Genomic DNA, 24,799 nt, shown 5'->3' with positions numbered 1-24,799 from the left:
AGGACACTAATAGTCTGTACTATAAACATCAGCACTCCTGTTCTTTCTTCTTGCCAATCAACGTTCTCAGAGAAGGTTCCCAAAGCGTATCATTCCTTTAGTTAACGTCAACTCTGTGAATAGTCCACAAATGGCAAGGGAAATGAACCTCGTCCATTTTATTTGGTGAAAAAATAAAAAAAAAAAAAAATCAGACTTGCCTTTTGAATTTAAGAATGTTTATATAAATGTGAAACTGGAAACGGTTACATGTTCTTAGCTGGCAGTTAGCTGTAGCCATTATTCAATGTTATTAATTTTTGAAAAGTGTTTTACATTTTAAAAAAGGAAGTAACAAAACATTGTGTAAGAAAGTAGGAAAAATCTATATTTGTGCTTTTCTGTTTCGGGGTGCTTTTTTAATGTCATGTATTCCTTCAGAAACCCCAACATTTATGTTTTGTCAGGTTTCTTTTTTTACTTTCCAAATAAATATTTTTGCGTAGAAAATATAATTGCATGAGAGACCATTAAAGGTTGCTAATTGTTTCTTAGTATGTGTCTTGCTGCTGTTTAGGTGTAGGTGTCAAATGTTCCTGTATAAATGGTTATTGGTGTCAATAAATGAAATAAACCTCTGCAGTGATGTGCGATTGATGGTATAATGCTGTTCTGATTGACACCTGTTGTGACTCTTTGATTAAATTTTTCATAATTATTTAACCACAACAAGATGAATCAGTTACATTTAGTACTCGGGTGGGCAGAAGAAAGTATTAGCTAATCCACAACACGTCAAGATACACCAAACCATCTTAGTGTTACCAGATTCAGAAAACACATTTTAATGTAATATTCCTCCTTATTTGCATCATCTATACAATTCATTTTTTCATTTTTTTCCTAAAGCAGAAAATATGCACATTCATCATTAATATCAAACTTACACAATGCACCGAGGTTTGAGCTTCAATAGAAATGTAAAGAAAAGAAAAAAACACATAGAAATGTTTTTTCAGTTTAAACTTTGTAACTTACAGCACTAGGATCTCTGGTGATCTGCAGTAGTGAAGCTTCAATTTGCATGGAGATTTTGCGAACCGTCTTTGATATTGTGTGACAAGAGGTCGTTCATATGTGATCAGGTGACTTGGGCACATTATATATAAAGCGAGGGCTTGGCCAGGGGCCACACTCAAGCCTTAGGTCTCAGGATGCTCCTTCAATGTGGCCTCATCCTGGTCCATGCAATACTTTGTACCTGTTTTAATTTCTACAACATATCGCAAAAATGCCTCAACGACACTGAGACCTTTCTTTTGGAACTGCATGAAGATAATCCCAGCAAATATGCAACACTAAGTAAGTACAAGCCATTTGGTGTCTTCTTTTTACTGTAACATGTAAATGTTACTGTGCATTATACTGCATGATCACATGTGGTCGAACTTCGAAAGTCTGAGATCGGGGATTTGTTCTGCTCTATGATTTATTAAAACATATATAATTTTATTGAATGTAGTTGGAACCTTGGAGTCTTGGATTTTTTAAATCATCTTTTGATAGTTTTCATGGTTTGTTAAATCAGTATTGTCATTTCAGCTATTTATACTAGAGAGAGGCACAAAAAAGCCTGAAGTCTCCAGAATAACCTTGAGCTAATTTTTACTCTGTGAACATATTTAATATTAGACTATGCTATTAATACCTTTCTGATGATTCGAGGATTAAACATACGATTTTCAAAGTTGCATTGTGTAAAATAATGGCACCAGTGTGTAACATTTTTTTCTGTTTTTTTCATTGTATCTTTTAGAACTGTAAATTAAGAATCTCTTCCAACCTTTGTATCAACTAATTATTAGAAACTGGCATATCTGAGAAACATTTTACAGAAAATGACAGCACATGATCTCATGTGTGTCAAAAACATATACAAGACTTTAGGAAGTCAGCAAAATACATGCAAGTTAATAACTTTAAGGTCTTTAAATATAAAAGTGCAAATATTATTTTCAGTAAAACATTTGGCAATGAATAAATACACACATAGAAATTAACTGTTGTGAAATTTCAGAGTATGTTGTCAAACTGCATAAGTACAGGTTCTAGGTAAATATTCAGATCTTATTAGAAAATAACTTTCCCTACATTACCACTTGCAGTGTTGTAATATGGAATAAATTTAAAAGTAATTTCTTCTTTTTAGCTGTATACTATGCATACGATTCACCATTTGACACAAATATGAGCTGTAGACAATATTTCAGGTATTTGCACTATGATGCATCCTGCAGTGTGTGAAGACAGCATCGGCAGCGAATGGCAGCGTGTCAGAGAAACACACACATAGACTCAAGACTTCAGAAGTTCGCAACTCAAAAATTTTGAGTGTAAATGGGGAAAAACACTTATTAAAATTATTCTTGCTTCATCCTTGCTTTTCTCGCCAGTGTATGATGCCTTTGGGAAAATTGCCAGCGATATCGTGGGTGGAAACATGAACCGCCCTGGATCACTGCAAGAGTGCTTGTCAGTGCGTGCTCCTCACTTCAGAGGGAGGTATTGTCAAGTGTTCATAAAACAGGTAAAGAAACCGCGTTCATTTATGCAGAGCAACACGTTATTTAACCTGTCGCTGGCCTCATTTGTGTAGTTTTGTCCTCGTATTGGTTATGAAACAGGATCCAGTCCAGTATTTTGTCGGCATATGTGTTCCGGACTCATGTGAGGAAGATGAAGTACAGACATTAGTTGTTCATGGTACGTATGACGCATTCACTCAGTTTTATTTTTATCAGTCCCTCACATGGAATAAAAACAAACATGCACATCCTTCAAACGTGGAACCGACCAATTCAAAAATATTGGGGCAGCTGGTAGTGTAGTGGTTAGTGCTGCTTCCTTTGGCCCCCAAAGCCTTCGGATTTGAACCTCACCTCCAGCTGTAGTACCCTTGAGCGCGGTACTTACGCTAAATAGCCCTAGCAAAATGACCCAGCTGTATAAATGGCTAAATGATGATTGGTACATTAACACTGTAAATTGCTTTGAAGAAAAGTGTCAGCTAAGCGAATAAATGTAAATATTCACAAATGATTTTATCTTGGTTGAATGAATTCATTATTTTCCGTTTATTAAATATAAATTGTAAAACAATGGCATCATTATGATCAAACTGACGTTCACTTTTTCTGAGACGCATATTTCCATTTTTTGCGTGATAGTGTTTTAAATTGTTTAAGAAAAAGACCTTTTACCGACCATTTTTATAAATTTCCAGACATCTTTCACGCGGGAAAGACATCACTGATTCCTCCAGTACCATCTGTGCTTCTTCCCAAATCTACACAAGCTTTCTACATAACACACTGTGTTAAAAACACTCTTCCTCCAGATATTTCAACTGTCATTTGCCTGTGAGTAAAAGGTGTTTATTTTTAAATTAAATTATGTATGAAGGCCTTTACTATGATTTGAAAAATTAAACTGCATTGTACAGTTTTTTTTTTTTTCTACTGCAGTCTTGTTTTTTATTTTTATGGTATGTTTTATATAATTCCTACAGGATTGTGTGCTGCGTGTTGATGGCAATCCCTCTTTTGGCGACTGTGTATGTGGCCATCATTCAATGGACACAGCAAAAAGAAGTCAGTCCAAGGGTTGACTTGGCCTGGAGCAAGGATTTAAAACACTATGGGAGCCTTGTCTCGTGCGGCTCTCCGAAGATCAGCAATAACAAAAGCACTGCTCCAGAAACGGCACAGGAGGAATGCAGGAAGGGCATCGAAAGCAGCCTCAAAAAGAGCAAGTATACACTTAAAGGGTTAACTTCAGTCCCTAACAATGACACCTGGTAGTGTAGTGGTTGGAAGTGCTCCCTTTGGACCGAAAGGTTGCAGGCTTGACTCTCACTTCTGCCTGTAGTGTCCTTGAGCAAAGTACTTACTGTGAGTTACTCCAGTACAAATTACCCATTTGTACCAATGAGTAAATAATCGCAGGTCGATTAACATCTTAAGTCACTTTGGAGAAAAGCATCAGCGAAATGAATAAATGTAGTGTTGCTATTAACAGGACCATTAGCAGGGAAGTTCTTCAATCTGCTTTTTTTCTGCCCAGATAAATAGAATAAACTGTGAAAGAATACCAGAATAGTTTGACTTTGGTAGCACAACATGCCATATTTAGAACTAAATATTCAGTTCTGTGGGAGAGATCAGCAGGTACCATATTGGTTGGTACTACTGCTTTTGGACTAAGGGGTTGCAGGTTCAAATCACATCTCTTGCAGTAGTACCCTTGAGCAAGGTACCCACCCTGAACTGCTACAGTAAAAATGACTCAGTTGTGTCAATGGAGTAAATCGATGTAAGTCTCTTTGGAGAAAAGCAACAGCTGAATGAATAAGTGTAACATATTTCAATACTACACTTAGCCGCTGCTTTTATCAATATAAGTTGCAGTGATTCAGCCTTGTGTAAAGCTGGGCCACATTAACAGAAGCAGTTTAGGGCAGATATACGGTTCAAAGCTGAAGATCAATAGGATTCTTCTATAAAGTCTCTGCTCTGTACAAAAGTCACTACTATGTTATTGGGGGAGAGTGTTATAAGTCACGCGCGTGGTCGTGGTGATACGAGTTTTAAATGGGGTGAAGTGCGTGACTGGAAGTTGTTGGCGGACGTGGGAAAACAACTGCAGATGCCGCAGTGCATTGCGATCACGGCGTTGAGACCCGATATTGTGCTGTACTCCGAGGGCGCACGGATAGTGTACTTCATTGAATTAACAATACCTTTCGAAGACTCATTGGAAGATGCCTTTGAGAGGAAGAAATTGAAGTACACTGAGTTGGCTGGTGAGGTGAGGGAGCGAGGCTGGCAGTGCGTTATTAGACCAGTGGAGATCGGTACTAGAGGGTTTGTTGCAAAATCAACCACGTCGCTGCTGTTGGAGTTTGGTTTTAGGGGTCAGTCGTTAAGAGCAGCCATTAAAGGCTTGTCAGAGGTAGCAGAAAGATCTAGTCAGTGGTTGTGGATGAGAAGGCACCAGGGTGTTTGGGGGAAGCACACTTGAGTGGGGAGTACTCACCTAGGTGAACATCAATGGTTTGAGTTTTGTTGTCACCTCCATATGCTGGTATGGTGTATTGGTTGGTTGTTGGTGGTTGGGGTGGTTTTTTTGGTGGGTGGAGTCGCTGGGATGGCACTGTGGGCATGGAGGGGGGTGGGTCTGGGACGCCAGATCTCGCTGTTGAGCCTTCTGGAGGTGTAGTGGGCTCAATTCAATGAAACATCAATGAAGGAAGGTGCCCACTTGACAACCCCAACGAAGTGCACGCGGTGGCTCCCGGCAAGGAGGATGGTGTTTGCCCATGATATTTTTTGTGAAGGGAATTGGTTGGTTTTGGGAGGGATGGTATATTGTGGCATGGTTGGTTTGTCTAGCCCCCTTGGTTTTTGGCACGAGGGGTTGAATATCTTTCCCTGTGTATTATTGTATGTTAATTATGGTTGCAATTTTTGGAATAACTCTTTGGTTAATCTTGCCAGCAAGGGTTTAGCTTTGTCTAACAGTCCTTTGGCTTTCCCCGGTAGGTCACTTGTTCGACTCCCTCTATGGGTTCTCCCTCCAGAACACCTCGGCCGGAGTGTTGAGCACCACAGGTTCGAGGGGACGCTACTCTTCTCTTAACGGCATCCGGGTTCTCAGCCTGCTGTGGATCATCTCTGGGCACAGTGTACAGATCAGTGCTTGGTACAACCTGGGTACATATCCCAAAAAAATGTGCGTTTTTCATTACTGTGCAGTCAAGGGAGCAACGAAAGGCTCATTTACCATGGTTTGTTGCATTCACAGATAATAATAAAAGGTGGAAGGAACGAGTGGAGAAAAATCCTCTCTACATATTTGCTTTCAGTGGCCCTGTTTACCTGGCTGTAGATACATTTCTGCTTTTGGGGTAAGGAGTCAATGAACAAGTGGAAGAGGTGAAATGCAATGATGTGTGTGTGATGGCTCCTGTCCCGATGGCCCCACAAATTGGGCAAATGGCGTAACACTGTACCTGTCGACAGTTCTCACCCTCTCAGGTGCATGTCGGGCTGTTGTAAACGTCTTTTCTTACCGCTGTCTAATCGAGAACGTTCCCTCCATTCTGTCACAGCGGGCTTTTGAGCGCTAAATCGCTTCTCAGCACCATTCAAAGGGCAGATGACAAACTAAGCCCGGGGCTGGTGGTCAGCTTCCTCTTCAAGAGGTTAAAAAGGTAAGAGGGCTAAGATATCTTTAGTGGATTTTTAATCGTTATTTTCCTTGTTGATCTCGAACAGCTTCACTTTACGGCTGAGGAGAAATGGAGGTAAACTTTTTATTAACTGAATAGTCCTCAAGGAACATATTTTTTCCGACTTCACAATGGTTTCATTTAGTAGGCTTACAAAATTTTTCTATTGGTGTGGGGAGTATGTCATCCTTCGCTTTTGTTCATTTTTCTTATTTTTGCAGCTTTTGGAAAGGTCCTTCCCTCAGTTTTAACAATGCCTGGGCATAACTTATTTTTGTCTTAATAGGCTTCAATGGGATTGCATTTTTAAACTTTCATAATGGCTTCAAATTTGCTAAAGAAATGCGGGAAAGAACTCTTGTCAAGGATGTACCAGCAACCGACTCTTGGACTTTATTAAAACATATATAATTTTATTAAATTTAGTTGGAACCTTGGGGTCTTGCATTTTTTAAATCATCCATTGATAGTTTTCATGGTTTGTTAAATCAGTATTGTAATTTCAGCTGTTTGTACTAGAGAGAGACACAAAAAGTACCATGAACCGACTCTTGGACTTATCTTCATGACTTGTATTGAATTTCACATTTGTCATCTAAGAATTGCGATATTGCCAAGCATTGCCTTGCATGTCTCTACCAGGGTCCAGCCCCTCCACATTTTTATAGTGTGCCTGGTCATCGGATTCCTCTCTGTCATTCCGGAAGGTTCTTTCTGGTTCATTGTGGAGGATCAGATCTTGAGCTGCAAGAAGTACTGGTGGTCCAACCTACTCCTGATGAATAACTTGCTCACAGTTACTGACATTGTGAGTCATCCTGTGATTAAATTAAATGTTTTCAGTGTCTGGAAAATTGGAAACAGTGGCATCTATGTATATATATATGTATGTATGTTTGAACTCACTTGAATAATGGTTCATGTCTTAAATCCTGTGAATGACCTTACTTTACAGTGTGCCCCCTGGACGTGGTATCTGTCCATTGATTTCCAATTTTACATCACAACTCCATTGGTCATCTTCATTTACAGATTGTAAGTTTACTCTTAACATCAAATGAGAAATATGAGATTCTGTACTTTGACAAAACTGTAAATTCTCTCCTTTCTTTTCTCTTACAGAAACAAACATGTCCTGCTTGCGTTTGTCACTATTCTCCTGGTCATCTCCTGTCTAACCAGTGCTTTGCTCACAGCTTTTCTGCATCTACCGGTTCACCAACCAACTACACTGTAAGGACATACATACAGTCGCAGAAAATATCAAGTGCAGAAAAACACAGAATACTGGAAATAATATCAGGTCATATTTTCAAAGTGGTTTGTTTTTACTCTTTTTTTCTCAGCACCTGTGAAGCATATTTTCAGTATTACTACAACAAACCTTACACCAGATATGGGCCATATTTGGTCGGGATCCTTGCAGGAATATTTCTGAAGACCGGGAAGCAATGCCTTTTAAATCACAAGGTAACAAAGTTTTCAACACACACTTTATAAATGACCATTAGTACTTTCACCTCACTGACACCGACATGGGATGCATAATTCGGCCATATAATATGCTGAAAACGTTGGATCCTACATAATTGCGTTCTAGAGCTATAACACTTCCCTTTTGATACTGAAATGACTTCTCCCTCTTCAAGGATGAACTTACTGTTGCTGACCAGCGTGTAGCAGTGTTGCATAACAAGCGAAACATTGTGTGTAATAGTTTCTTGTCTGGACATGAAAAATTTAACAAGATGTATTATTATTATTATTATTATTATTATTATTATTATTATTGTTGTTGTTGTTATTATTATTATTATTATTATTATTATTATTATCATCATCTTCTTCATTATTGTTGTTGTTTCTGATGTTATCAGTTTAGTACTTTTTAATAATTTGTTTAATAATTTAAAATGCCTATGTACAGCTACTATTGTAATGTGTACTGGTTTATATGTTGGTATGTGACAAATTAACTGTACTCAAGGATCATGTGTCTGCATCCAAATCTCTCCTTCTGTCAATGTGATGCACTTTTCGTATTGTTCTTTGAGGTGTAAGTCGCTTTGGAGAAAAGCATCTGCTAAATGAATAAATGTAAATGTAATCGTGATTATTGTAATTATTTACTATTCCATCATTTACATCTCTATATATATAAAGGAGGACTTACAGAATGCTCATGATGTGCAAGCACAGTGAAACCAAGTGAGTTGGGTTTAGCTTTGCCCTGGACAAATCACGCAGAAGTGCTGATCCTTGCTCTGCTGTTTCAGCGGCAAGCTGCAGTAGGCTGGGTCATCTCCCTGTCAGTCATGGCACTGATAGCTGGCCTACCGTACGCGCTGCGGCTTGTTCCCAGCCAGCCGTCAGGGCCACTCGCCGTGTATCAGGGGCTCCACCGCACCCTGTGGGCAATGGCTGTGGCGTGGATCATCGTGGCCTGTGAAGAAGGATATGGAGGTGAGGACTAGTAGCAGGGACTGGTACAAAGGATTTCACCCGTGGGACAAACATGTTTAATCCATTACAAAGCATAAAAGAGTGAATAAACATATATTTCTAGAATCCCAGCTCATTACATTGAAGTAAATAAATGTATTGCACAGCGATGTAAAGTATGGCATACAAACCTGACATTACATTGCATGAAACATTTCCCCTTTGTCTCTCCGTACAGGATTAATCAATAAAATACTGTCGCTAAATGTGTGGGTTCCTCTTTCAAACATCAGCTTTGCCTGCTATCTGATTCATCCCATTTTAATTATCTTATACAACGGAGAACAGGACACGCCCATCCATTACACCGACATCAATTTTGTGAGTATTTGGTTTCAGTAATAACTATATCCTCCCCCCGACCCCCGCCGGAGAGCTTTTACGTACTACAGTACACTGTTCTTCACCTTGCTGTGACTTCATTTGAATTTACTGTACTTATCCTTTATCCTTTTGTATTTTTTATTTTGATATGCCATGTCCCTGTCCTTTCTTCCTGCAGTTCTACCTCTTCGTGGGACACATGGTTTTGGCTGTGATTTTGGGATACGTTTTCACCGTACTCATTGAAAAGCCTTACCTGTTTCTGAAAAGGTGCGACACGTAAGCCAGAGGACAACATGGAAGACAGGAGTACATAGTAACAATACATAGTAATAGTGTCATATACCTTTTCTGAGGCTGTAACAGGTAGTATTAAACTGTATTTATGCTTTGCTACATTCAAACCAATTCTAACTTTTGTTGTGTAATGGTACACATTTTATATTAACAACACAGAGCAGAAATATAACTTCTACAAAAGAACTGGAAAAATATCGATATGAGTTTTTGGATTGAGTCTACAAAATGATTACTATTAAAATGTGTTTGTGTTGATTTTACAATTTTTACTATGGAACATGCAGTGGTATGTTGGTTAACTTTTGAGCTGGAGTTGGAGCCTGAACACGTTGTTACTGCGCACAGTCAAATTGTTTCAACCCGATCCCACACTGCACAGTAGAAGCACCTAGGCCTGTATGTGTAGATCCTTGATGTTGGAAAACACCCTTGGATCATCACCCCTGACCTTGGAAAATAGGTTCTGCTCCCAAAGACATGAGGCTACACTGATACTGGGCCTTCATTGCTCCACCACCTTCTCCTTGGCTGGCTTCACCATAAAGTCATTCTTTGGGTTTTCCAATGCATCAACATCATCACAAAAACTGCATCGCTAGGTCAGCTCTGCATCGCTGTTGGGGAAATAATGGTGCCAGACTGCCTCGGAGGGAGTCTCACCACCCTGGAATCACTGCTGCTCCAACAGTGCTAAAATGGCAACAGAGCCTGTGTTAAATCCAAAGGCAATTCATCACAGCCCCCTCAAAATTTTCAGCATCAGCCTGGTATGACCAGAAAGTGCTCCAGATGTGAAAGTATGTCCACAAACCCTCAGGCAAATGGAGACACTAACCAAGTAGGCATTCCGTACGCTCGGTCAGGGAAATCTGTCTGCGGAAGTGCACTCCACTACTCAGCAATCTTACATAGCCGAAATTCTAGACAACCGCAGTACTGGTCTGAACTCACTCACCAGGCTGTCATGATGACTGATACACACTGACACAATTCGGTGTGCCAGAGTCATTACCAAGGATGACAAAATCTGAGTCCTTGTCAGGTCCTTCCTTACTAGGTGGCTGGTTACTTCACAGCCTACTGACTGTAGGTCTCCTACACATTTACATTTACATTTATTCATTTAACAGATGCTTTTCTCCAAAGCGACGTACATCTCAGCGAAAATACAATTTGTACATTATACTAGGAGACAGAGAAAGAGACATGCCTGCAGACGTGATTCTTAAGTAAACCTAGTTTGTTACTTTCCACTTGATGCAGCAATGTTCATTGATCAAGTTGGTGCATAAAACACAGGACAGATGGATCCTGATAACCTCCTACCAATTTTTTTTTTTTTTTTTTTTTTTAAAGAATAAGGTCTGAAAAAACAGCTTCTCTCAGTGGCTCCAACTTGCAGTAGTGACTTTACCGTTTGCCAGCTGCTCTGATCTGCATGACTGGGACATTAGAGCATCAATAATTCCTGATGCAGGCCCACAACCTAATGCCCTCTTTGCCAGGTTTGTCGGGAACATCCTTGAAAGTCATCCATGAATGATGTAGTAATTAATTTTATTATCAAAAGCTGATTAGGACACTTTAAAAGTCACTAACTAAAATGTCTACCAACATGTCTTCGACTGCCTGCAGGTTTAATGTGCATGTGAGAAGCAGAATCTCCCACTGTAACTGTACCCTGAACACTGCTGTGACCAAGATAACTCATCCAGTAAAGTGTTGCCCCTTTTATAAAAACGTCAGACGCAGGACAGCATGCCATTCTGCTTTATATGATTTCCTTAAAGGGAAGTCCAGCCATAAAATGAAAAGGGTGGCAATGCACATTCAAATACAGGCCTTAAATTCACCTGAAACCCATGTCTTTGGACTGTGGGAGGAAACCAGAGCACCTAGAGGAAACCTGCACACACAATTTACAAACTCCATACAGACTTAAACAGTCCAGGTGCAGTGAGACAGCAGCACTACCCTTTGCACCACCATGCTGCCCTTATTTGCTATATACAGTATTTGTTATATTTGTTTTTATATATAAAAGTTTGCTATATTTGTAATACAAGCTCTCTTTGCATGACAAGTTCAATTGCTTCCTAAAAATGAGCTCATAAGGTTAATTATGCAGGCACAAACTCCCAATGAACATTAATTTACTCATGCCCTCATTATCAGTAACCACTTATTTGAATCAGGGCCAGAGTGGTCTGGAGCCTGTACCAGAAGCACAGGGTGCCAGGCAAGTCAAAGGTACAGCCGGGATGGGATGAAAGTCCATTGCAGACCAATCATTTATGGTAGAAAACTAAACAATTTTGGAGCCACAGTCAGTTCACACATTCTCTTCGAGAAAACATGGAATATTCCAGACTTATCTTTTAAAAACTAATAAAATCTAATTGAAAACCAAGTTCAGAACATCAGAATAATATCTAACAAAGTAATTATTATAATATAATTATTGTTACAACTATGCTTATATCACTAATAACCTCTGTCTTCTGAGCTATTATGCAAAGTATCATTTGTGTCAAACACAAAAGTGTACCAGGGAGGCATGGTGGTGCAGCCAATAGCAGGGTGCATCACAACTCCTGGACCCTGAGCTCACATGTGGGTTCAGATTTGTCTCAGTTTGTGTGGAGTTTGCATGAGTTTCCTCCTTCAGTTCATAGACGTAAGTTGCTTTTTCTCTAAGCGATCAATCAAGTCCTATAGGTATAAGGGAGCTGATCCACTGGTGGTCTTGTAGACCATAACCACAGTCTTAAACCTGATATGGACAGCAACAGGCAGCCAATGGAGAGAGACGAGGAGGGGAAATACATGGGAACACTTTAGCAGGTCAAAAAACCTGCGTGCAGTGATATTCGGTACCAGGCAGAGACTCTTGATGGCAGAGGCCAGAAGGCCAGATAGCAGGGGGTTCCAGTAGTCCAAGTGGTAAACTACATAGCCTGGAGCAGAAGCTGTGTAAAGTGTGATGTGAAATAAGGGCAAATCCTATGGATTTTATGCAGAACGTATCTGCAGGACCAGGTTATGACATTAGTGTGTTGCAAGAAGCAAAGATGTGAGTCTATTGTTACACCTAGACTCCTGACTTTTGAAGATGAAATGAGAAAGTTGTCCGGTTTGATAGAACTCCCAAAAAGTGGACACACATTTACATTTATTCATTTAGCAGATGCTTTTCTCCAAAGTGACATACATCTCAGCAAAAATGTAGAGCTTCTGTTGGCTGGGAATCAAACCCAGGTCTCTTGCATAGGAAGCGAGAATTCTGCCACCAAACCAGCAAAGCTTAAGAGTTGCCCAGGGTGGGGGGTTAAGGATCTTGGTCTTGCAGAGGTTCAGTTGTAGATGGTGATCAGTCATCCAGTTGGAGATGTCTTAGAAGTAAGCTGTTATACATGTGATACTGTAGCAGCAGGAGGAAAAGAGAAGAAGAGCTGAGTATCATGAACATAACAGTAACAGAAGAACCCATAACAAGTAATGACAGAACCAAGGGAAAAGGTGTAAAATGAAAATATAAACATAAACTGCATTGAATTGAAACTTATTCACATCTCAACCAGCAAATTTCCTGCCTCACTTCTGGGATAGGCTCCAGATTACCACAAAACTGTACTGGGCTAGGGGTTATTGATCATGAATGAATGAATGAATGAATGAATGAATGAATGAATGAAGTCAGTTGTGATGAAATTACCTTTGAAGAAAATACAATACTTTCTCGCTCTGGGAGTTTTAAACTGTAGTAAGGCTTTCCTTTGCCTTTTTGCTTTAGAGCTCATTGTTATGTTGACAGTTTTACACAATGATAAAAAGTGTAAGATTTCTGAGAGATGCTTGCGAGCAGCTACAGTTTTGTTTTACTCTAGGTACTTCTTAATTATGGAAACATCTAGAAAGCTGAATTTTAGGTCTGGATAGCTGTATTGCTTGTATGTAAATTAATTCATTCAATCAAATGCATTCTGACGTTAGTATTTTTTTTGCATACAGAATTTTTTTTTTTTAAATCTTAAATCTGGGGAATTCTACATGGGGACCAGTACGATGTGACTGAAGTACCCACTACTACAGCATGTTTCAGTATCACTGGACACACACACACACATTTTCAGAACCGCTTGTCCCATACGGGGTCACGGGGAACCGGAGCCTACCCGGTAACACAGGGCGTAAGGCCAGAGGGGGAGGGGACACACCGAGGACGGGACGCCAGTCCGTTGCAAGGCACCCCAAGCGGGACTCGAACCCCAGACCCACCGGAGAGCAGGACTGCAGTCCAACCCACCGCGCCACCGCGCCACCGCACCCCTCTTATCACTGGACACAGGGATAAAATGATTGCTTGTGAACAGTACAAAGATTGAAGATTTCTTGAAAAGGTTATGAATTGATACAATGTAGGTGAAGGAGAAGATGCTATTTTGGATGAGATGTAGTGCTCTGACATCAGCACACTGAATGTCCAAAGTAAACAAAAAATTATCACGTTACTCTCTGGGAATACAGGCTGCCTTAGACCGTCCCAGAGATGAGTCAGAGTACAAGATGCCCCCCTTGAAAAATGCCCTTCCGACAACAGCTACTTATACCCACACTCCTAACATGGTCCAGAGCGTCGTCCATAAGCTGGATGGTTTCCCTGTCCAGGCCAGAAAGACACTGATGGCCATTACAGATGATTCACCAGACATACAGCAACCTCAGAAGGACTTCATCCTAGCAAAGAAGTCATGTTTAATTACATGCGACAATGTAGTGATGATGGCAAATGAGGCAAGTGAGAAGGCCAAGAGAAGGGTGAGTCTGCCTGTGGGGGATTCAGCGGAAACGTGGTCACTGCTGAGAGAGAAGAACGCAACAGAGCTTCTGCTTTTAAAGCAGGATTCTAAGGCTATCTCAGAGAAAGAGGGACACTTGAGTGGTTCCTGCGCCGTGGCATCTATAGAGCTCTTCGTATCAGACATGTCGCTTTCCCCTGGATGTGACACAGCTCTGGATACAGCTGACTGTGACACAGATATCATATCTCCAAGGGGAAATACATGTGGAAAGGAGACAGACCTGGAAATCCATTCTTGGAATAAGGTGCAGTTGTGTAAGACTGTTGAAGCAGAGGTGGGTATTATAATGAAAACCTAAAGAAAAATACATGCAGAGTTTTGTTGCATACCTTGTCTCAGTGTCATTAGATATTTATTATAAGTATAATATTGCATTTGTGTAATTGTGACTTAATTATATCACGTTTTTTATGCATTGCTATTGGTACATGAATTTGATTTCTTTAGTTTGTACTATTTATAATAATAATGGTATAATTTTAAAAATACTTTGTTACAGTAAAATGAAAATTATAATAATATAATAAGAATTATAAAACAATAAAAATTTTTAGATGTTATTGCAATTAATATAATATAATATAATATAATATAATATCTCTTAGAGTGGTCATTATGGCCTTGTTTGAAACAGAAGTGGTAAGGTTTTTCAATGACTCCTGCAGCCGAGTGGGATTTGAGTGACAGCTACTGCTGCAATAGAAATGTGAGGTTTTGAAAAAAAAAAACAGATGTACAGAAATGCTGCCTAATTATAGAGTGCAGTGCATGATAATAGCAATCATTCTAAGGAGGCAGCTCCAGCACAGCTGAAGATAGTAACTTGATACATAAAACCAAACACTGCTCGGTACCCTTTTAACAGTGTTAAAGATATACTGGCTGAAGTGTCGGAAAGCCAAGGTTTGATTGGCTTGAATCCGCTGTCCGTCATTTCGTGGTTGAGTGTCATCACCGGTGTGTTTCCTTATAATAGTCACCCCTACCTTCCAAGTGAGTTCTAATGCATCAGCATGCTGTGACTGAATCTGTCCGAAATAAAGTCATTAAAAGGTATGTAAGCTAGAGGAAAATATTTGAACTGGAAGAGACTGTCTTGTATTTATCGACAGAACCTGTAATGTTAAAACTGGTAGTTAAACTGCTTGCTGTCTATAACTAATACTTTCTTCCGTGAGATTGTCCATCAAACATTTCACAAGGATACCATTGCTGGTGTTTTCAAATGATGTTAATACTTATGTTTTTAAACAGCACTGCAGAGATGTCAAAGTAGAAGAAGGCACCACCTGTGAGTTTGACTTGGATTTTAAGGAAAGAGGGGAATGGAGCAATGGGACACTGGTGTTCTCGCGTTTCACCGGTAACCATTTTGCGCTAGGTCTTGCATCCGGTAAGGAGCTGGATGACAGCTTCAAAAGACCCCATGAATTTCTTCAATCAACCACAAACAGGAGGAAAAGTGGACAAGGGGACGCAAAGACACTTTCTCATGTAGGCTGTGGCTTGCAACATCTGATGGAACTGGATGTGACCGAAAAGGCCGATGTCCACAACGTGATTAATGGAATAAAACTGCAACCGAGCTCCAGTTCTGTTGTGCCATTAGAGCCACAGCAGCAGGAAATATCTCTACGTCACAGAGAAAAAATTCTGGAAGGGAAGCAACAGTGTGGTAGGAATCGCCTGAGACAGCATTCAGAACAGTGCAGTGTTCGTGAAACTAGTAATAAAAAATACAGCTGTAATTGCACGTCATTTGCTGAAGATGAAAATATACGGACTGTGGAAAAACCTTTGAGCAGAAGAAGTGAGAAAAACAACAAGCAAAAAGTACTGAACAAACTCCATGAAAGAGGAGAAACTGACACTTGCCAGTCTGATAAATATCATATGCTTAAGTCATGTTCCGATCACAATATTGAAAAATTAAATTTTAAACCTTTATGTTCTGAAGATCCACTACAATCTTTGGACCAAGAAAGTAAGGAAAGCAGACATACCTATTCAATCAGCAGCTTCAGAAGAAAGCTTTTCAAAACAATCACTCTTCCGGGTTTGTTCGTTTCTGACGGTGGTCACACAGACCACATCTCACTGGACTCTGAAGATATTCCAAACTGTGTTCTTCCATCTGGAATGGAATGCGTAGAGACAGTTCATTCACATTCTTCTCCAAGGCATTTCAAAATGGATCATGGTCCAAGTATTAGTGAAACAGCTGCAAATAAAAGGTCCAAGATGCACCAAAAACCCTCGGAATTATCTGCAGAGCATAAATTTCCGACACAGCAGAAAAGGAAAAATAAATCAAACACCTTCAAGCTGGTTCCTGAAGAAAGGTCTACACATGTTTGTGCAAAACAGGAAAACTTGGCTTCTGAAAGTCCTGATACATCCACATTAAATGATGAACAGAGCAGGGATGAGTGTGTAGAAGTGATCGAGACAATTGTGATAACTGAAAAAATCAAGACAAAATGTCGCGGCAAGAAGAAGAAACGCAAGTGTCAGAGTTCACAAAGGAAGGCTGAGGACGAGCCTTCAGTGGACAAGTATGACTGTCAGGAATCTTCAAAAAAGGAACCTGATGCTTCTGAGTCAAAACTTGCAAGTCCAGGAAGAAGTAACGATGGCAATGCTTCTGCTCTTGTTTCCAGAAACACTTCTCCATGCTTAGATAGAATACCGGCTGAACCTCTTGTGACAAGCGAGGCTGTTAAAGTGAACGAAACACTTTTCTCAGCAGACATCTCTCTGAGTGGATCAGTCACAGAAACTCAGTCTACAGACACTGGTGTTTTGAACCTGCCCAGTGAAGACAGTGTTAAACAGAAGAGCTTATTTCACGAAAAAGACGAAAAACAGGTCACTGACCAGCGACCACGAGAGCCGGAACGTCCAGTATTAAATGAGATGAAGGAACTGGTTTCTGGAGAAATGCACTGCAAGAAGCTTCACAAGGAAGTGGTGAAACAAAAGCCTCACACACGTAACAGAGGTATGGGCGAAATAAACTCGGGCTGACTTCACCCGTACTTTTCATACTTCACATGTATCTCATCTTTTGAGCACAACCTCAAACGTACTTTCCTCTTATGTTTTCACGTAGTGCCCAAAATTCTGCAGAACATTCAAGTGGTGATTGCACCTGATGACTCAGAGAGCATTATTCTTCGGTGTCGGTTTGGTGGAGTGACCACAGACTCCTCTGCTGTTTGGACAAAAGAAGGGACAGTTCTGGCAGAAGAAAAGAGAAGGTAAAACCCACAGAGTGACTATACATTATATTGGCCCCTCTTGTTTTAGTCAATGAGGCCACCAGAAGGGCATCATGTAAGATTAGCAGGGCACTTGCAAACCCAATGTTAATGTTTTGGCCAAGGTGTACACAACAGCAGAGCTCCGATGAATCAAGATCAGGATGGGAAGTGCGAACAAAAAGAGTTTTATGTAATTATGATTCAGATATGTAAACGTATTTGTGTATGAGTGCTATGGAATGAGAGCATAGGACTGAATCGAAAAAGCTGAAATGTTGTGTAAAATGATATATTTATATAACCCATATGTGAGAGACGAAGCAGGAGACATGAGGTGCAGTGCCCGTCTGTGAGGGGTTTTATTTGCTCTTAGTGTGGGGAGAAGGAAGGGGATGGAAAAGGGGGGCCAGGGAACAGGTAGGATGGGGCTTCGTGCAGGTCGGGGGGCAGGGAGCCTCGGGTCGGTCCGGACGCCGGCGTCGTCTCCGGGTTCGGGTTCGTCTCTGTCTCTCGGGATTCGCTCTCCTCCTCCATCTCTTTCCAGCAAGGTAATCAGCCCCAGCTGTGGCTGCTTTGCCCCCATCTCCGCCCCCTTCCCGGGCCGCCTCGGTGTGCTACACCATATTTTTTGCTACTATTTTTGAAAGAAAGCATTTAGTACAGTTACCAGTTACAGTAGGATGTTGAACATCTTGCATGATAATCCTAATTTTAAATGGATTCATGTATTCATCTCATTACAGCACATGGGATGAAGGCCAGGTTTCTTACATGATTGCCAAAGTGTCCAGCAAAGATCTGGGATGGTACCGATGCTGTTTCAGTAACCATCACGGAAACACGTCCTCAGAGTTCCACCTTACCTCCGATGGTGAGGCACTCTGCGCAGATTCTTTTGTTTGGTCTGGCACTATGTCCAGCATGTTGTAAACTGAGCATATGTGCTTGTTTCCAGTGCTGAACGAACTTGTCCCCAGTCATAACCATACAGGTGAGTGAAGTAGTTTGTCTTGTTAAGTCTACTTGTCATTCAGTTCTGTTGCTTTGCCAAACTTACTAAAGCAATTCTTTGTGGTTCAGATGATCAAATGAATCTACATTAATGACAGGACCCATTGTTCGGTTTAGTGTGAGGAGTAAGGAAACTACCACAGAAGAACTTTTTTGCAATTAATTTGCGTCAGGTATTTTGTGTCCTCACTGGTGGATCTGGGGTTCGAGTCCCGCTTGGGGTGCCTTGCGATGGACTGGTGTCCCGTCCTGGGTGTGTCCCCTCCCCCTCCAGCCTTCCGCCAGGCACTCCAAGTGGGACTCGAACCCCAGACCCCAAAATAATACAGATAACTCCAAATAGTATCTCTAATACTTGTAAGCATCTTACAGTGTCACTCAAGGTTTTGGGGCTATAGGTAGTTGCCTTGTACGTGAAGAACCTAGGTTCAAATCAAACCTCCTGCCTCAGTGCTCTTCCACAGGAGACCCCACATTGCTCCGGTAAAAATTACCCAGTTGTATAAACATGGTAAGTTCTTTTGTAAGCCCTTTTGGAGAAAAGTGTCAACTAAACAAATGTACTTGTCTGTAACACCATTCTTAGGCCGAAACATTTATTGTAAGCAAGAATATGTTATAAAGCTAAAGATGTACTCCCTGTTATCAGACTTCTTCACATCTCTTAAAAAATTCTATAATTTTTTTCCTCTTCAACATTTTTATGTGGGCTGTGAGACCTGTTGTAAGTCGCCATGAAAGTGTGAATCCAACAGTGGGTGGAACTTTGCTCTTAGAGAAATCAGTTGGTTTTCCTTCTTCGAGGGCCAAGGTGATGTCAATTTCGCACTTCTAAAGGGAACTGTAACACAAGAGTATGTCACTGACTAGCTTCAGGAGACAGTTTTAATAACAGCAGTATTAAGTATAAAATCGCTATCACATTACAGAAGATTGTTTGGACTTGGGGCCACTGGCTTAAATATTTCTGTTTCTGTGTATGTCAGTGGAACTTACCGAAGGCGTGGGAGAAGATGTAAAATGCACCCCGCTGCTGTTCAGGGAGGACTTCCTAAGAGAGCAGTTCTTTGGGGAGGATCAGTGGGCCAGCATCCTGACTGAGGAGGTGCACTTTGGCGAGGGGATGCACAGGAAGGCCTTTAGAACCAAACTTCTAGCTGGTCTATTGCCTTTGTTCACCCCTGGACACCCTTGTGTGCTCAAAGTCCACAATGCCATCAGCTATGGGACCAAGAACAATGAGGAACTCCTCCGCAAGAACTACGACCTGGCCGTGGAGGTGTGTGATGCAAATTTGCCTGGTGTAATGCAACTAGTGTGTGTATTGGGGACTTCTAAGTGTTCAGCCCAAGGGTTCCTGATATGTGCCAGAGAAAAAGCCTACTGTGATACTTCTGACTAATTTACTCAAGATGCAAAAACCTACGTGATAGCGAAATTCAGCATTGAAATATAATACAACAATGATGGTTCTTATGGACTCAATAGGATTCTGTTATTTGTTCAACTTCAGGAATGTCATGTGCAGAACACAGCCAGGCAATATATCAAAGCTTACACTGCAGCTGCAAAATCTGCAGAAGCTTTTGGAGAAGTTCCAGAGTGAGTATGACATGACCCCATATTCTGAGTGCTGAACATTACCACCAGGTTAACCATTCCAGCAATCCCAAAGTGGCACAGTCAGTGACGTCTGTCAATCCATGTCTCAGGATCATTCCTATTTACCTGGTTCATCGCCCCTCCAATGACATCCCGTATGCCACGTTGGAGGAAGAGCTTCTCGGTGACTTTGTGAAATACTCTGTCAAGGACGGAAAGGAGATTAACCTGATGAGGCGGGACTCGGAGGCAGGGCAGAAATGTTGTGCCTTCCAACACTGGGTGTACGAAAAGACGGATGGCAACTTGCTTGTCACTGATATGCAAGGTAGATAAAAGCCACTGAAAAACAACAGAATCCACTAACCTGATGCATGAAGCCTCACATGACTCCATAGATGTCAGATCATTAAAATTACGGCTGAATTACTGATCACTAAAAGTATGGATGGATGGTAAGATGAATTTCTAAGTTACTACATATCTATATACAGTACATGTGCAAGACATGCAAGCTAACATGTTTCTCAAAGATATCCGGTTTCTGCTGGTTAAGAGATTTTCTTTAAAAATCATGTTTATGCTCCCATTAATGTTTAGTCGTGTATGTCTTGTTCATAAGTTACTGTTATGGTTTACATTTTACACATTACAGGCCACAATTTTGATTTGTTTTTGAGTTTGCTGATTTAAATGAAGGTAAAATATCTTCTATTACAATGTATTTCACCTTCATTTAAATAGACAAGCAACAGTGCAAATTGCAAATATACGTTAATTCAGTTATTGGATAGGTGTTTTTAATGTCCCTGTATGTTAAAAGTTATTCCAGGATTCACCTTGCAGGATTTTTTTTATTACATGAATGCAGATATAAAACTCCAGGAATAATGTAATTTTTAACAAAACAATATTATACACTCACACACACACACATATATATAGTTTTCCTTTATGGAAACTGGAGTAAAATATATGTTAGAAGACTAATGTTTGCAAAAACTTTTCATTTTACAAAACAGTAATACATCACAAAGATAATTAACTTACATCTATTGTACTTTGGGTTCCTGTACCCAACGGCACCAACAATCACACTTTAACAATAGTGACATATATTTCTACACAAATTCATTTTTCATCTTTTTCTAAGGAGAACCATCTATGGCTTCTATTACATCAATTTTGAATAAAAGAATCGTTTTCTCATTTTGCATTGTTTATTTTGCACGTTTTTCTTATTACAGGAGTGGGGATGAAGTTAACTGACGTAGGAATTGCAACCTGCAAGAAAGGGTGAGTCAAAAGAGAATCCAAGAAAGTCACATTATGGAGGAGCTTTGCATTTGCTTCATGTATTCATCTATTCATTTTCAGGTACAAAGGGTTCAAGGGTAATTGTGCCACCACCTTCATTGACCAATTCAAAGCCCTCCATCAGTGTAACAGGTTCTGCGAGATCTTGGGCCTCAAGTCTCTGCAAGTACGCCAGCAAAAGCCTAGACGAAAAGTAACTGTGGCCATTTCAAAGAGACAGCCAGTGGCCAAAAAGAATGTGTTCCCTCCAACCCTCAAGAACACATCCTGATGATCAAGGGATGCAGAAAAATGCATGTTAAGGCAAGTACTGGATTTCTGTATGAATGGCTCCTAAAAAAAAAAGTTATCTGATCTTCATATAAGCCATAATAACGAAGAGTCTTATTTAACAAACGACACACACAAAATTTGACAGTGGCATACCTTTATTGAACAAATGGATTAAACAATCATGGTCATCTATGAAAAAATTGTGTGGCCCCTTATATTAAGTAACTAATAGAACCTCCTTTACTGGCAATAATTTCAACTAAATGTTTCCTGGAGCTGCTGATCAGACCTGTGCAGCAGTTAGGAGACATTTTGGCCCATTTCTCAATACACAACTGTTTCAGTTCATGTATTTTTTAGGGATGTCATGATTGAAAAGCCTGCTACAGATCACTTCAGAGCATTTCAATGTGACAGGTCAGGCATGGCCATTCTAAAATACAAAATTTCTGATGTTTGAGCCATTCTGTTGTTGATTTACTCTTCTGTTTTCATGCACCATTACCCAACTTACTTGGAGTTTTAGAGATCAGACATATGTTGGACATTCTGATGAAAAATTTCCCGATACAACTTGGAATTCATTGGTCTGTCAATGACTGCAAGCCATCCAGGCCCTGAAGCAATATTGCAGCCCCACATCATTATACTCCCTCCACAATTCTTCACAGTTGGGATGAGGTTTTGATGTTCTGTGCAGGATTTTGTTCTCTTCCAACATAACACTGTGTATATTTGCCAAAAAGTTCAACTTTTTTTTTTGTTTTGTCTCATCTCCAACATTGTTGAAGTTATGCTGTGGAATGGCCACGTGGTCTTTAGTAAACTTTAAAAATGGGCAGCAATGTTTTTTTGGACAGCAGCTGTGGTAGTCTCCTATGTAGGCCACTCTTGTTCAACGTTTTTCTTCTGGTAGACTCATCAACACAGACTTGTAACTGCAAGAGTGTGAGGGGTGCTTCCAGATTCTTAGCTGTTATCGTGCGTTTTTTGTCACTTCTTTGAGGATTGTATCACTGTTTTTATATGGCAGAGCAGGTCGAACCCTGACCGCAATTGATTGGAACAACTGACACATTGCTTGGGATACATGACACCAGTTACCGTCTTTTTTCCAAGATGTCATTATCTTAGACGTTCACATAGTTTTTCCATTAAATACCCTGATTTTTTAAAGATCCTAATCATTTGTTCAACAAAGACATGAAAATGTATAATATTGTGCGGGCTGCTTGTTAAATAAAACTATCTTTATTATTATCACTTTGATCAGATCACATTTTCATTCATATATAAATCCTGATAAATTTAAAGGGTTCAGAATTTTTTCATAACTGTATATATTTCAGACCATGAAAGATTGCCTTGATATCACAAATATCGAATATGTGAACGTAAAACATCCAACCATACATGGTTTCCTTTTTTGTAAGCAAATCAATAAAACAAGGAACGCAAGTACTGAATAAAAGTCTTGCTGCAGCATGTCATTATATTCAAATGTGAACACAATAAGATTGAGCAGTGGTAAATGCTATGAGTAATAAATGTCTTAGTATGTTTACTTAAAGTATTAAATTTACCTTTAGAAGATTTCTCACTAGTTTTGTGAAATGAGTGTTTTTGTGTTCTGTTCATGTGTTTTGAAAAATATTTGTAAATTACAGGAATGTGACTGAACTACAGAAATAAAATAGTTTAACATACAGTAACAAAATACAGTAGTACCAAAATTACATAAATTACATTTTTTCTCTTTTTTACTTCAGTAAACTAAGCAGTCAGTAAACTAAGTGTCTTACAAAAAGTGTGGCACATGTCTTTGACATGCAATTAGAAAAACCTAAAGTGTGAAACAAGTTATGAATCCATGAATGCAACAATTTTATTCCTTCTGTGGTGACCAGATCAGTATGATATATAAAGAGCTTTAAAAGATAATTAAAAATCTTGAGGTGGTAGGGTTAATATCTGAAATTATGACCCACTAATTACTAAAAGGAGCAGTTTGTGAAGAGGTCAAACCCTCAAAAGCTCAGTTGAATTATTAAAGCAGCTGTTCATCTTCCCTGCCAGAAATACCAGGCCTGCCATCACCAAAAAGTTTCCAATGATCTGTTGAGATGTTTACTATATCACTGTACTATTTATATCTCTTTTCTTTCCCTATCAGTTTTTATTTGCCTTCAAGTTGCTCTTGCTTCATCAAAATACTGCGTAAGGAAAATGTGGCACCGGTGACCAAAACATCCCGACTGTATCTTCCACTTTCAAATAAGCATTGGGAATGCGCCTTCTGTATTGACCACATATCGTGTTACTGCCCGACGATTCACAAAACTCACCCGCATCGAGGCGCTCGATTACATGGCTCAAATGGCAGAGGTTTAAGAGCCGTAGAAGCCCTTTCGTAATCCGAGATGTGGGATACGGCGCCCAAGGGGCAAGTCATTCTCCACACCAAAGTTTCCGATGACACACCGAGTTTTCAAAGAACATTATTTTTGTGCATACTACAAATTCGAAAAAAAAAACTGCAAAAACAAAGACTTTAAATGAAATCATACTTTATTTAATAAGAATAATAATAAAAAAAAAAAAAACCACGCTTTCACTTTAAAATGTTCATGGATTTGCATTGCTTAGGAATAACTTGTTGAAGAGATATGCTCTGCGGTCAAGTGTTCCAGCTGATGAGTCCCGGAGTTGAAGGAAAACTCTCACCATAACTATTTAGTGTGATAATGGCGTTTGATAACAGTGGAAACAAACACCATTGTCACACTCCACACCTCTGGAGGAGAGAGCTGGGAGGACCAGGCACCAGGAAGAGGGGAACAAGTGGGGAGGCAGAGAGCCGTTGTTCACGTGCAGTCACACTCTGCCCAACAAGTTCACACTTTGGTGGCACAGGGCTACAATTCAGTGAAAATACATACAGTATATAGCTGATCTTTCCCTGCAATGCTATTTCACTAATGTAAGGGCTTCATAAAGCAGCATTCCTGTTTTTGCAACAATGTTTGCGCGGTAGTTGATTTTTTGCATTTAGTACTCTTTACCCTTTTCGCACCGAC

At 40.1% G+C, this 24,799-nt stretch overlaps 2 protein-coding genes across 2 annotated transcripts; both read left to right on the top strand.

The window, feature by feature from the left end:
• Positions 1-1,193: 1,193 nt before the first annotated feature.
• On the top strand, positions 1,194-9,377 carry oacyl (O-acyltransferase like). Its single transcript, XM_029253085.1, has 15 exons — positions 1,194-1,341; positions 2,433-2,566; positions 2,664-2,742; positions 3,263-3,398; positions 3,548-3,774; positions 5,580-5,750; positions 5,842-5,944; positions 6,149-6,250; positions 6,911-7,076; positions 7,224-7,303; positions 7,391-7,501; positions 7,615-7,738; positions 8,545-8,731; positions 8,949-9,091; positions 9,273-9,377. The coding sequence occupies exons 1-15, from the start codon at positions 1,194-1,196 to the stop codon at positions 9,375-9,377; spliced, it is 2,016 nt and encodes a 671-aa protein (XP_029108918.1).
• A 6,900-nt stretch (positions 9,378-16,277) lies between these two features.
• On the top strand, positions 16,278-23,201 carry alpk2 (alpha-kinase 2). The gene is made up of 9 exons (XM_018751358.2): positions 16,278-17,257; positions 17,369-17,516; positions 18,263-18,390; positions 18,475-18,510; positions 19,517-19,809; positions 20,044-20,132; positions 20,243-20,460; positions 21,380-21,428; positions 21,510-23,201. Exons 1-9 carry the CDS (start codon positions 16,396-16,398, stop codon positions 21,718-21,720), a joined length of 2,034 nt encoding a protein of 677 aa, XP_018606874.2. The 5' UTR covers positions 16,278-16,395; the 3' UTR covers positions 21,721-23,201.
• The last annotated feature ends 1,598 nt before the right edge of the window (positions 23,202-24,799 follow it).

This window comes from Scleropages formosus, chromosome 6 (assembly GCF_900964775.1).
Source record: "Scleropages formosus chromosome 6, fSclFor1.1, whole genome shotgun sequence".
NCBI classification, from domain to species: domain Eukaryota; kingdom Metazoa; phylum Chordata; class Actinopteri; order Osteoglossiformes; family Osteoglossidae; genus Scleropages; species Scleropages formosus.
The sequence above is the reverse complement of the archived record's forward strand: the minus strand, read 5'-3'. Positions and strand labels throughout refer to the sequence as shown.